We start from the raw sequence: 14243 nt of genomic DNA on the forward strand, positions 1-14243 counted from the left end.
CCGTCGCTGCACATTACAATGCAAATGTCAGGGCCGAGCTACTTTGGTATTTATTGAAACGCACAGTGTCGCATTCCTCTTTTATCATTGAAGTGGGTTTTTTTCTGAATTATACTTTTTTTGTGGGTTTACGTGCTTGCAACACACCAAAAATGCCACCTCAACATTGACTGTGATGAGGATATTTTTAAACATGCCCACAAGCATTAAGTCTCACTATATTTGCATACTTAAGCCGTGCATTAAAAAACTGTGAGGAAAAAAAAGTGAGATGCATTCATTGTAAACAAAGGAGAGAAATTCACTCTCTCACACTTGCCCAAACACACCTTTGTCCCTTTTGTCTCTTGAGTTCCTTTTATGTAATGGAATTTTTATGAGGCTGTCAATCACATGCTCAGTGACATTAATAGTTGTGCGTGTGTGTGAGTGTGTGTGTGCACGCATTTACTGACATTAGCATTGATATTACTGTAGTTCAGTTTTTATGTCTCATAACTTTTCCATAGCCATCAGTGTGTGGAAATGTTTTAGGACAAGCTTGCATTTGAAATGAACAAAAATATTTATTTATTTATGTTCATACTCTGAACCATCATACTTTTTCTTTACTTTATACTGTATATTATGTTAAAGGAGTAGTTCACTTTAAAAAAAAACAAAAAAAAACTTTTGCTGATAATTTACTCACCCCCATGGCATCCAAGATACCCATGTCTTTCTTTCTTCAGTCGAAAAGTCTTTCTTCAGTCGAAGAGAAGTGAAGGTTTTTGATAAAAACATTCAAGGATTTTTCTCCATATAATGGACTTCAATGGGGTCCAAACGATTCAAGGTCCAAAAGACAGTTTCAGTGCAAACTGCAAACTGTTCAAACGATTCCAGACGATGAATACGGGTCTTATCAAGCAAAACGATCGCTCATTTCAAAAATAAATAACAAAGTTTAAGTTTTATAACCTCAAATGGTTGCCTTGCTCTGTTCTGTGATGCGCGTTCGTGACTCTCCTGTTCAAACTCATTTATCAAAATGAACGAATCTTTTTTCCTGTCATTTGGTTCATTCAATGAACCAAATGAACGAGTTGACTCGGGAAAAGATTTGTTCATTTTGATGAACAGAACAGAGCAAGGCGACATTTGAGCTTATAAAACGTAAACTTTGTTATTTTTTTTTTTAAATGAGCGATCGTTTCACTTGATAAGACCCTTATTCATCGTCGGGAATTGTTTAAAGCCCTTTGAAAAGTTTGCAGTTTGCACTGAAACTGTCTTTTGGACCTCATTGAAGTCTATTATATGAAGAAAAATGCTGGAATGTTTTCATCAAAAACCTTCATTTCTTTTCGACTGAAGAAAGAATGACATGGATTTCTTGGATGACATGGGGGTGAGTAAATTATCAGCAACTACTCCTTTAATGTTCAATGAGAGCCGTTTTACCTCACTCCTTTCATCATTTATTCACTACGCATCATTTTAAACCTTTATGACCGTCTTTCTTGTGTCAAACACAAAAAGAGATAATTAGAAGAATGTCCAAGCTGCTCTCTAGTCCCCATCCACTTTGAGTGAATGGACCAAAAGCAGCTTGAACATTCTCCTAAACATCTCCTGCAGAATTTCACGCAAGAAACAATCGGACAGTAATATTAATAATCAAATTTGGCACGATCATTTTCACTACAATTAATAACTGAGCTTGTATGAAATGAAAGATATCTGAAAATATCTGATCGCTGAATTCTGCAATTGTCCAAATCAGAATAGAGTATTACAGAGAGTTGTGTTAAAAGGGTAGTTTATATATATATATATATATATATAAAATGCTCGGTTGTTTTAACCAAATTTTGGGTCAAATACGGACAAACCCAAATGTTGGGTTAAAAATATAATAAACAAATTTAACCCAATGGCTGGGTTTGTCCATATTTGACCCAAAATTGAGTTGAAACAACCCAGCATTTTTAAAGTGTATATAAATTTGATTTACGAAAGACAGAACCGTAGAAGATGTGCATGTGCTCTTGAGTATTTCTGCCTGTCAATGCATGTCATGTGTATGTATATTTTCAATATTTATATGTATGCAAATGTTTGCGTGTGCCCGCATCGACATGGCTTCCTTCCCGGACATGTCAATGCGTCTCTCGTAATTGTTTCAATGTTGCTCTTCTTGTTGCCAAGAACTTTTGCACTTGTGTTGATCCCAGGCAAAAGTGATTCTCCACATGGGAGCATCGCTTTCTACATATCTCTGTACACACCATATGTGCGTTCACATGGCTCGGTGCCATGACTGTACGTACATATGAGTGTTTGCTTGTTTGTATAAATTATTTCTATATAATTTATCATGTTTGCACAGACTAGTCCATGTGTCTTTATCTGTACGTAGTTCTATTGCAACTCGAATTCTAAAGATAAAAATACAATTTTGCAATTGGTAAATTGAAAAAGATCACACTTCAATTTAATTGGACGCTTACTAGCAGACGGGACCAGAGATGAGCTCTGAGTCTATTTGGAAATGCAGCTGGGACCTTGTTTTTCCGAAAGCCTTGTTGTGACGGAAACCATTTACAAAAACGAAATGAGAGAGGGCCAAAGCTTCAGAAGAGCCATAGCCTAACTAAAACATGATAAAAGGAGTCATGGGACAGCCTTGAAGTGAGCCTAGTGTGTGCCGGATTAATGAACAGCACCACACTTTCTCTCTCACAGACTAAATATTGAACAAACTTGCCATAGAGCTTTTTTCAGCTCTCAACAATGGGCTGGAAAAACCCTTAACGTGAATTGGCGCACGCAATTTGACGTACAAATGGCCTCAAAAGTTTCAGCTGTCATTTTCTGCTGTATAAGTATGTCTAGAAATTCAAGGCCGATTCCTAACACAAGTCTTTTCGTGTTTGGTTGACAGCTGAGGACACATGTGGTGATACTCTGAGGGGTTCAAGTGGCATCATTACGAGTCCCAATTTCCCGAGTGAATATTACAATAGTGCGGACTGTACGTGGACCATACTTGCTGATCCCGGAGACACCATCTCCATCATTTTTACAGACTTCCAGACGGAGGAAAAGTACGATTACTTGGAGGTGGAGGGGTCCGAGCCGCCAACAATATGGTGAGTCCAAATGCCTTGCCCACCTGTGTTTATGTCCATGCTCATCCATCTTGTGGTGTTTTGCTGGGTGGTAATCCCACGGACATCTTAAACGAGTCATCGTCCCATCCGTAATCTCGCCTCTGTAACTGTGTGTTATCCAATGAGTCTCAATTAGCTGTGATTTAGTCTTGCATGTTTTAACGGCGTTTAAGCGTTCCTCGTTTAATGTTGTTGCCGTGCCTGTGCGTCATGTGTCGTTTCCAGCTGTACCTCATGGATGTAATCGTTAGTCATAATGGAAGTGTCTAATGTTGTTTTCTAATGTTTATATCATCATAATATTTCACCTCGGCTGTTTATTGACTGGGCTCAAATTGGGCTATTGATTCACTCCCTCCAGGCTTGTCTACCCTGGTGATGATGGGGTAAAAGATGGGTAATTATTACCAAGTTTTTTTTGCTTTTTTTCTCCTTCGTACACTGTGCCACATTTGTTTAAAGGGAAAAATCCATTGCGCGCTTGTTCTGCGTGGAGCTCTTAGAGGAAATGAACATGAGTATCGATCGCCCGAAATGCCCTTCCTCCTCACTTTAATGTTATAAATTGAACTCTAGCCAAGTTTTTAATTACATCTCATTTGGAAAGTATGGTTTTGATATCAGTCAGTGTCACGTAGATCTGCATGGATCACGTCGCTGGGTGCCAACCGCCCCATATCACACTGAATCTCCACATATTTAAGAGAACAGAATGACATGCATATTAAAGGGGTCATGACTTGTTTTATTTTTATTATTATTATTATTATATTTTGTTCCTTGAGGTTCACTCACAATGTAATATATATATTAGGGCTGTGCAAAAATTAATTGCGATTTATCGCATCCAAAATAAAAGTCTGTGTTTACACAATATATTTGTGTGTGCTGTATATAATTATTTTGTATATATAAACACGCACACATGCATGTATATATTTAAGAAAATGTGTTATTCACATATAAAATATTTATATAATATAGATTTTGTATTTATATATATATACAGAATTTAAGGGCAAATAATTCTTAAATATATACATGCATGCATAGGTATTTGTATACAAAATAATTATATACAGCGCACACAAATATATTATGTAAACACAGACTTATATTTTGGATGCAATTAATCGCAATTAATTTTTGCACAGCCCTAATATATATATATATATATATATATATATATATATATATATACATTCTTAAATATATACATGTGTGTTTGTGTATTTTTATATATACAAAATAATTATACACAGTTCACACACATGTATTATGTAAACACAAAATTTTATTTTTTGCATGCATAGGTATTTGTATACAAAATAATTATATACAGCGCACACAAATATATTATGTAAACACAGACTTATATTTTGGATGCGATTAATCACGATTAATCGTTTCACAGCCCTAATATATATATATACAGTATATATATATATATATATATATATTTTTTAGTTTTACTAGTAATTCAACTAATTTATTTCAGTTAGTTGCTAAGACAATATTTCTAATTTTCGTTTATGTTTTTAAGTTCGAAAATTTCATCTAATGTTTGTCATTTAAACGAGCTTCAATTCAATGACCACAAACTTTAGCCTGATATAGTTTTAGTCAACAGTAACAACATAGAGTCTCATTGTCAAGTCATTGAGAAATATAAAGGCACAACTGTGGAATATAAAGTTTCAAATACAAATAAAAATGAAATAAATTAAGTCACAAATATGAGAAATAAAAAGCAGTTGATAGATATGTAATCACAATTACCTCTTTGTATTTTTACTCTCCTGAGAAAACAGGCTTTCATAGTTTTTTCACTGGTGTACATTTTTCATGTTAAAACGTCTTAAATACACGGGTGTTTTCATATTGAAAAAAAAATATGAACAATCATACATCCCCGGAGTTATAATTGAAATAATTAAACGCTGACTGATGTGCGTGTAATGACATGTGACGCTTTATTATGACACTAAAAGTCGTAGAAGCCAAACTCAAGCAGCTCTAATACATTAAGCATTTAACTCAGTCATTTATGAACTATTTTTAAAAGCATGCATTGCTGCAGGCCTGTGACTGTGTACCGTGTGTGTGAACGTGATTTCACCAAGTACCACATGTTCCTGGATCAATTTTCCAATCAGCCAATCAGATTTGAGGGACAAGTTTACAGTTTATGTCAAGTTTAGGCTTAGAACCAGGGTGAAGTGCTTAAACATAAGTGCTATTAGCCTTTAATAACTAGGGTTGGGTATCGTTTGAATTTGAACGATTCTGATTCCGATTCCTTGTTTCGATTCCGGTTCCTAACGATTCTCGATTTCGATTATTTTAAGAGGCAGGGTCAAAAACGTTTAGCTAACCTTCCTAACCAATGGTCTTTCTGAAGGAAATACTCCTTCTGTCACAAATACTTGTCACAAATTTTGCATTTTGCCGAGATTTCGTTAATTTTTAGAAAAGTGAAGCCACACTTTGGACCGCCGACGTAAGCTACTCATGTTCGACTCGCGCGGTTATGCCAACACTTCCGGTAGACGCTTCTTCGTCGGTGTTGTTCAGCGGTTTCTTCTTCCGCTCGGCGGACTGTGAATATCGAAACTAGGAATTGAAATTTTTACTTTTGAACGATTTCCGGGAAAAACGAAAAGTTAGTCCCGGTTCCAATCGATATTCGATTCTCGATAGCCAACCCTATTAATAACCCTCTGATTTTAGGGAAAGGTTATAGGTTGGGGTATGGAATTGGGTTAGCACTACATTTTGGGACAGGAATGTTGATCCAGGACGATGTCTTACTTGGCAAAATCACAGTGACCATACAGTGTGATCACAGGTTTACCTAAAACTCAAATATGACGTAAAGAAATTCAGGGTGTCCCATATCTTCCTTTCAAAGAAAGTGAGAGAGTTGGCAACTCTCTCTGCTCTGTTAAGTGCTGGTAAGGTTCCCCACGATGCTCAGCAAGCGGTCGAGGGGGAGACGTAAGGGTTTCGGACACGCGCCGGCGACGTGTTAACACATTGTTTACAGTGATTTATTCAAGACAGTCTCTTAGCGGCAAGCAAAGAGGATTTTTAAAGCGAGCCAGAGAGCCTGATTTAAATATGCATGTTATGTAGATGAGCCGGTCCATCTCCAATGCTGATTGCAGCATAAACAAAGCACAGCGGACATCTGATTCATGTTGATGTGAATGCAACAAGCTTCTCTGCCCTGTGTTTGCGCTGCTCATTCATCCGAGACCAGATCAACAGATGAACCTGCCTCATCACTTAATCACATCTGGCATTAGTTTTGTGGCACGTTAATCTGTCTTGTGTGCAAATGTTTTTTTGATTTTGTTTTTGAAAACTGGCCTGACCTGTTTTGTGTGTGCGGATTAGGCGACGCCAACCCTCTCGTCATCGCATATCTAGCCTGTCGTTTACTATGTGTCCGTACATCTCTCTCGCGTGATTCTGGGTCACCGCCTTTCAGTGATTGCCTCTTATTGGATTAGTCAAAGCCGGGAAATGTTGGAAACTCCCCAGCACAGGTAGATCGGTACGTTCCAGCGGTGCGTTATTGATGTCTTTAATAAAGCATGAGCTCATTCTCTCTGCTGTAGTCTCAGTCTCTTAATTACTGCAGTGTTTTCTCTGCATTTCAGGCAGGTGACCCGGATGTCACACAGTTCAAGCAAGCTAATTGCAGGTGTGCTTGAAATTGAAGTGATAATGTAGATTAGTATGATCATTTATTGCCTGTTTTGCAACTGTTGTCTTTTGCAAAGGCAATTTAGAAAAACATAGTGGTTGTTCAAGGCACATACTGTATCTTGTATGAGGTTACATGTAAAATGCTTGTTGCTATGCAAATGTTTGATTAGTAAAATATACAGAGTTATTGTCATTTTTTTCAGGAATTATTTTGCTATTTAGTGTGTGATAACTAAAGAAAGGGAGATATTTGCAATTTTAACATTAAAGGAGTACCGGTAGTTCACTTTTCAAAAAACTTTTACTGATAATTTACTCACCCCCATGTCATCCAAGATGTCCATGTCATTATTTCTTCTGTCGAAAAGAAATTTAGGTTTTTGATGAAAACATTCCAGCATTTTTCTCCATATAATGGACTCCAATGGGGTCCGAACGGTTCAAAGTCCAAATGAGAGTTTCAGTGCAAACTGCAATCTGTTCAAAGGTGCTTTCAATGTTTCCAGACGATGATTATGGGTCTTATCAAGCGAAACGGTAGCTCAAAGTTTTAGTTTTATAGTCTCAAATGGTCGCATTGCTCTGTTCTGCGATGCACGTTCGTAATTCTCCTGTCCGAACTCGTTCAACTGAATGAACGATTCTTTTTTCGTGCCATTTGGTTCATTCAATGAACGAAATGAACGAATTGACTCAGAAAAGATTCTTTCATTTTGATGAACGAGTTCGAACTGTTGAGTAACCAAATGTTTTGTTTATTCTTATTTAAATTAGATTTAGAATTTATTTATTTTTTTATTATTACAGGTGAAACAATTAGTATATCAAGCAAAAATGTATTACAGTAATTCAATTTAAAAGGTGAAACTAAGATATTATATAGACTTATTACATGCAAAGTGACATATTTCAAGCCTTTGTTATACAGTAATTTCAATGATTATGGCTGACAGCTTATGAAAACTTTTCACAATATTCTAATTGTGAATATGGGGTTTTCATAAGCTAAGCCATATGCCTTGCTAAGTCATCAAAATTATAACAAATAAAACCTTGACATATCTAATGCATGTAATGCATCTATCTATCTATCTATCTATCTATCTATCTATCTATCTATCTATCTATCTATCTATCTATCTATCTATCTATCTATCTATCTATCTATCTATCTATCTATCTATCTATATATATATATACAAAGTATATATATATATATATATATATATATATATATATATATATGACCTTTTAAGTTGATTTCCTGAAATAAATGCACTTTTGCGTGATATTCCAACGCATTCTCATCCTTTAACGTCATATAGAACGCTATATGACAAAACGGCGCTATACTACGCACATGGCACCCGTTATCGTTAATATAACACGTGCTGTGAGGGCTAAGTTTAGGTGTGGGGTAGGGTGTGCGTGTCATATTCACGCTAAAGGATTTATAACGTCTTGGGTTCGCGTGTTATACTAACGATAAAGGGTGCCATGTGCGTAGTATAGCGCCGTTTTTGCATATAGCGTTTTATATGACGTTAAAGGATGAGAACGGGCTGGATATTCTAATTATCTGAGTTTCACCTGTATTACCAGTATACAATTTGAGTAAAAAGTTCAATAATAAAAAAAAAAAAATCTTGGCATTTAGAATCAATTCTTACAACATTTAGATTCAGATTAACGTCCAGATTATTTTATTTTATTTTATTATGTACAATTTCAGTGAAAAGTTGAATTGGAAAAATAAGTGATAAACATTTAGTATTCATTAATTGTAGCTATTTTTTTTTTTTATTATACATAAATCTTAAAATATTTAGATTATTTCCTGATCCCAGACATTTGCACCCACTGCATGCATTTTCTCCTCAGGTCTTTGAGGTGTTGAACCATTGAAGGCATTAGGTGTGTGCGTTCTGCTGACTTTATCATTTCCCTGATTTAAGTTTCCCTGAGCTCCCAGTCGTTCCTGCTCCATCACGGAGGACCACAGTCTGCTGCGTGTCTTATGATGCCTCTCTGACAGCTTCAGTGTGACTCGAGTGCAGATATCTCTAGCAGTTCCTGGTCTGCGAGCTTCTCTGGCCTGTCAGCGTTTCAGAGAGTCGTCGCTTCAGCCGAACCCCCAGGATGCAGCGAGAGTGATTAGATCCAGTGTTGTTGTGAGAGCTGACGTGATTGAAGCCGGAACGCGACAGCTCGGCTCCCGTGAACGTCTTGTAGTGACGTATCCGCCAAAGTACAATTTTAGAAGTGCTACATCTTAAAGCTTTCAGTCAAAAAAGTTGGAGGCCGACAAATGACTGCTGTCCGGAAATAGATATCTCACACACAGACATTCAAATCAAGGCCTGAAACGTCTGGGTTCTGCTCGGGACAGGAGAGGAATGAGCCATCTCTCAGCGGAGAGAGAGTGGGATTAACTCCCGACAAACGCTCATTACCTCCCATCACAATTTACCCTCTACTTTTATTGGAGATGATTGGATTGGATCACTTTTGTCCCTCTCCATCACTCACGGAAAGGCAGAGTATTGACCATGTTTAAAAGGGCAAGGCAACCTCACTTTCTGCGCACTGCTCTATGGGAGTCCAGTGCATTGTAGTCAGAGATAATTCAATGTCGCAGAGGCTTCTTTTTCATTCTCCAGGCTGTGTGTGATTGCTTGTGGTGTATTTATCTGAAGTGCAGGTTATTTGAGCAAAGGAAGATTGTGTTTGCAAGGTGCTGGGTAGTTTGCCTTAACGTATTTATAGCAAGATGATGCTGTTTGTTGAATATAACACAGCACCTTGATGGATGAGTATGTGGAGGATATTAAAAAAAACACAGACTTTGAGATGTGACCTGGTTGTTTAACTTATATCAGAAGTCTTAGTTAACTCTTAGCATTCCCAAACATCTCACTGTATGTGCTTAGATGTAACTTCCAGCCCGGTCTCATCCCAGGGCGTCATATACTGACTAGGGATGGGCATTTTTCAAAAATATTGCATTTGAATATTCAGGCTCATAAAAATGGAATTTTCGAATATTCGTTTATTTAAATGACGTTTAACGAAAAAGACGTTATTTTTAAAGCTACACTGTGTGATTTTTACCCCCATCTAGCTGTGAAAAGGTACATGACCATCCAGGGAATATTAGTTTCTGTTCCTCTCAATTCCGATTTCGTTTTAACTCCTACGGTGGCCAATGTAGTCCAAGATTAATGGCTTCCAGTTCGACGTCGTCCATGATTGTTTATTCAAACTCAAGCTTGAATTAACGGATATGTCCCTCTTTGGCTAATGTACTTTCAAGATGGAGGGTCAACATGGCGACCGACATTAGAACCCCTTACCCGTATGTATTTTCAATGGCATATTATACACTCACGAGAATACTTTATTACTTGAACGAAGTAAATATACATTAATGAGCACATATATTTTTTTGAAAGAACTAAGTGTTTTTAAGCTAAGAATAAACTAAAAGAGTTACACAGTGTAGCTTTAAGTTATTTTTATTATTTTTTTTTTACGTTTTGGTCACCATTTCTGGACAAGCTTACAATATACTGTATATTAAAGTTTTCTTTTAGTTGAAAACAATAAACAGTAGGCCTATGTGTACACAAAAAAATATAAAAAAACAAAAGCATTATTAAAAGCATGCTCAAGCAGCGCGAGCGAAAGAAAAAAAAGCCTAATAAAACAGATTGCGCCAGATATCGTACAGAACGTACACACACACACAAGTCAGCATATGATTATCGTGTTTATATTGTTTCACGTTTATGTTGAGAAAAACAATAATATCTACATGCAGGGGTGCCGCCAGAACTTTATGCTCGAGTGAGAAAAGGCGCTTTGCTGACATTTCAGAGACACAAAGAGAACGGTGTGCTAAGTTTCTAACATCACTTTGTCTTTCTGTTTCTTAAACCGGTCTCCCTCAACAAAATTTAAAGGAAGTATATGTCTCAAAATCATTTTGCCATTAGATAAGTTAACATCTTGGATCACGCGGGGTCCAGCTGCGCTTACCTGCAGTCATGATGCAGTGATGGACAGCTATCTTTCCTCATTCGACTGTTTGGATTTCATGTGATTTCTCATTGTGGTGATGATATTATAACTCAGATTAATGAATTCATTTGATCAAAAGTAATTCCATTTAGTAAGATCATTTTCAAGTAATTCCAAACTTCTCGAGGCAGACGACAACGGCGCCATCCAGTCCATTTAATTATAACTGCGAGTTAGTGCTTAGGATTTATAATGGACTCACTGCATTTACGGCCAACAAAGCAACGTAGTAAAATTCGAATAGCATTCTATTTTTCAAATAATAATTACAGATCGAATATTCGAAAATTTGTATACACAGCCCTAATACTGACGCGTTTGACATTTCGTACATCCAACGCACATGGCACCCTTTAGCGTCAATATGAGACACAGATATATATATATATATATATATATATGGGCCAGAAGGCGCCTCCTAGTGGTCCAACCCTAACCCTACCCCAGACCTAAACCTACCCATAACCGAACAAAGTTCTGTGCATGTAATATTGACATTAAAGGGTGCCATGTGCGTTGGATTTAGACAAAATTTCAAAAGCGTCACTATATGACGTAGGATGAGAATGCATTGTAACTTTTGGTAAAAGATGAGCGCTTCTTAGGAAATAAATAGTTGGTGGAATCAAAAATCCTTTTTGAAAAACTACATTTGACTGTATGTGTGTGTGTGAATGGCTGTAAGTTTGACCAATTTATTGCATTTATAAACCATGATTTAGATGTTTTTGTATGAGAGTGTGTGTGTTCTCTTGTTTTATTTTTTTTTACCATTTTGGCTTTGTTTGATACCATTTTGGCTTTGTGTGATTACAGAATGCAGAACTTACAGATGTAACACATTTTACCATTTTTAAATCCATTCCACAGATTTAAGCACAAAATTAGAGCAGAAAATGTGAAACCCGACTGCACATTCTGTCTCGCCATGACACACACACACACACACACAGACTGAATGCCAGCAGAGGACCCCTCCAGCTCTCTCCGTGTCGGGATGAGAGGCAGGAACGGAAGGGTAATTAACGGTGCCCTTTTAATTCTGTGAACATGTAAAGCAACCTGGCATCTAAAGGCTACAGATACAGAGTTACCTAACCATGATGAAAACCGATCCAGTTCAACACACTGAAGCTCGCTCGTCTTTATACGTCTCTTTATCCTGTCAGGATGGACTGCATTATCAAAATTCGTACGTTTTATTTAAAGTGACAATTCTTCAGGAATGTCTTTAGACATGTTTTTAATGAATGTACTTGATCAGGAACAATATAGATAGCCTAATATGTAGTTGCTTTATCTCTTGATGTGAGCTGAAAATGAAGATAATTTTCACGTGAAAAGCCCTTCCTTATGTAATAGACTGGCACACAAAGGTGCTTTTCATATAATCTGTGCTTTTCTTCATTTCTTGCCAAAAGCTTAAATAACAACGAGGTGGGTGGGGGGGGAAGACTAAAGTGAATTGAACATCAATTGAGAGTAATGTTATGCATTCCACGTTCCAATCAATTTTGCTGGCACACTAACCGACGTTCACTTCTGGGAAATCTTGGGCTCCGGACGGAAGCAGCATTCAGAGCAGAAGAACCTTCGCTGTGACCTTGAGCTGTGTGGACTTCAGCTTCCCTCACACACACCTCACGCAGAGTTAATTCTATGCATGTAAAACAAACACTTCCATGCCATCATTTATTTGATACATGTGAACTTGAACTTATACGCACACACACATACATACACTACCATTGAAAAGTTTGGGGTTGATCCCATTTTTAATGCTTTTTATAAGAAGTCTCTTCTACTCACCAAAGCTGAATTTATTTGATCAAAATAAAAATAATAATATTGTGAATTTAGGGCAAGACAAGACTACCTATATATCACACTATTTGATGCCATTGGTATAGTATACGACGATCAATATTCTTGCTTTGGCATCTCATGTTGATCGCGGGGATGATAATCATTTGATCTGAAGTGAACGCTACACATGACCGCGTTTTCCGAAGCCGATGCGGAAGAGAAATCCCGTCTCTTCACCTGCACAAACCGCACCAGGAACGAAAGATATAGGCTACAGCACCGTCCCTTTTCTTGTAATGTAAACTTGTGGACTCGACCTTGAAGTACTGACAGGGCTGAGTTTATGCAACCTCCACAAACACAATAATTTACCATGAAGATGATAAATTAAAATACAAAAAGTACCGAAAGCACACTGACAGACGACCGCGCTCACTGAATACCAGCCTACTCTTCACTGAGCCGAGGCTGCGGCTCCCTGATATTACGTCAAATGACGCGATGTTAAAAAAAAAAGGCGTTTTTACTGGCAGTCCAAGAAACGCTCACTTTATCTACTAAATTAGTGCACTTATGTTGTTTTAAAACATTTTAAATCCTGCATTAACTTTTCATATGGTATTTTCATACAAGATTATCTATTCATTTCGATTTTTTTTTTACCTGCAATATGCTCTTTAAAATGTTTATTATAGGGCTGTGCAAAAATTAATTGTGATTAATCGCATCCAAAATAAAAGTCTCTGTTTACATAATATATTTGTGTGTGCTGTATATAATTATTTTGCATAAATAAATGCCTATGCATGCATGTATATATTTTAAAATTATTTGCGCTTAAATTCTGTATATATATATATATAAGTATATATTAAAAAATATACATCTATATTAAAAAAATATCTATATTATATAAATATAAATATTTTATATATGAATAACACATTTTCTTAAATATCTACATGCATGTGTGTGTATTTATACATATATATATATAAAATAATTATATACAGCACACACAAATATATTATGTAAACACAGACTTTTATTTTGGATGCGATTAATCGCAATTAATTTTCGCACAGCCCTAGTTTATTAATTTTATTTCAGTTCCAATTCCAATTCAAAAAACACACATACACTCGCTACACATAGAGTGTCCTTCAAAAGCTTAAAACAAAACTCAGGGTCCCTTCCAAAGAAAAGCAGCTCAGATTGGCTCTAACCCATTAAAGTTGGCCTTCTGCTAAAGTGCTCTGAGACAGCGAGGAGAGTTTGGAGCTCAGAGTTCAGTGACATTGGGCCGTCCAACGTCAGGGCGTTTATCAGCAGCTCCACAGACCTCAGGCCTGAAGTGGAGGTGGCAGGAGACCAGAGGCTGCCGGCTTCTCCAAGTGAGAGATAAGAAGCTCGGACAGCAGAGCCTGGCAGGAGCATCAGTGTTCTGGAGCGTCACCGTCCTTCAGAGCTACTCCTGCCAACTCCCCA

At 37.0% G+C, this 14243-nt stretch overlaps 1 protein-coding gene across 6 annotated transcripts in view; it reads left to right on the forward strand.

Moving 5' to 3' along the window:
* csmd3b (CUB and Sushi multiple domains 3b) overlaps positions 1-14243 on the forward strand; it is a 636199-nt gene that overhangs the window by 235797 nt on the left and 386159 nt on the right. For 5 of the 6 annotated variants that reach the window (XM_089123029.1, XM_089123027.1, XM_089123028.1 and 2 more), the window contains exon 5: positions 2927-3134. In XM_089123029.1, coding sequence (XP_088979155.1) covers positions 2927-3134 — 208 coding nt within the window. The remainder of the gene's footprint in view (positions 1-2926; positions 3135-14243) is intronic. The other variant, XM_089123032.1, reaches the window with a different exon arrangement.

The sequence above is a fragment of the Pimephales promelas genome, chromosome 18 (assembly GCF_988280905.1).
Source record: "Pimephales promelas chromosome 18, fPimPro1.hap1.1, whole genome shotgun sequence".
Taxonomy (NCBI): Eukaryota; Metazoa; Chordata; class Actinopteri; order Cypriniformes; family Leuciscidae; genus Pimephales; species Pimephales promelas.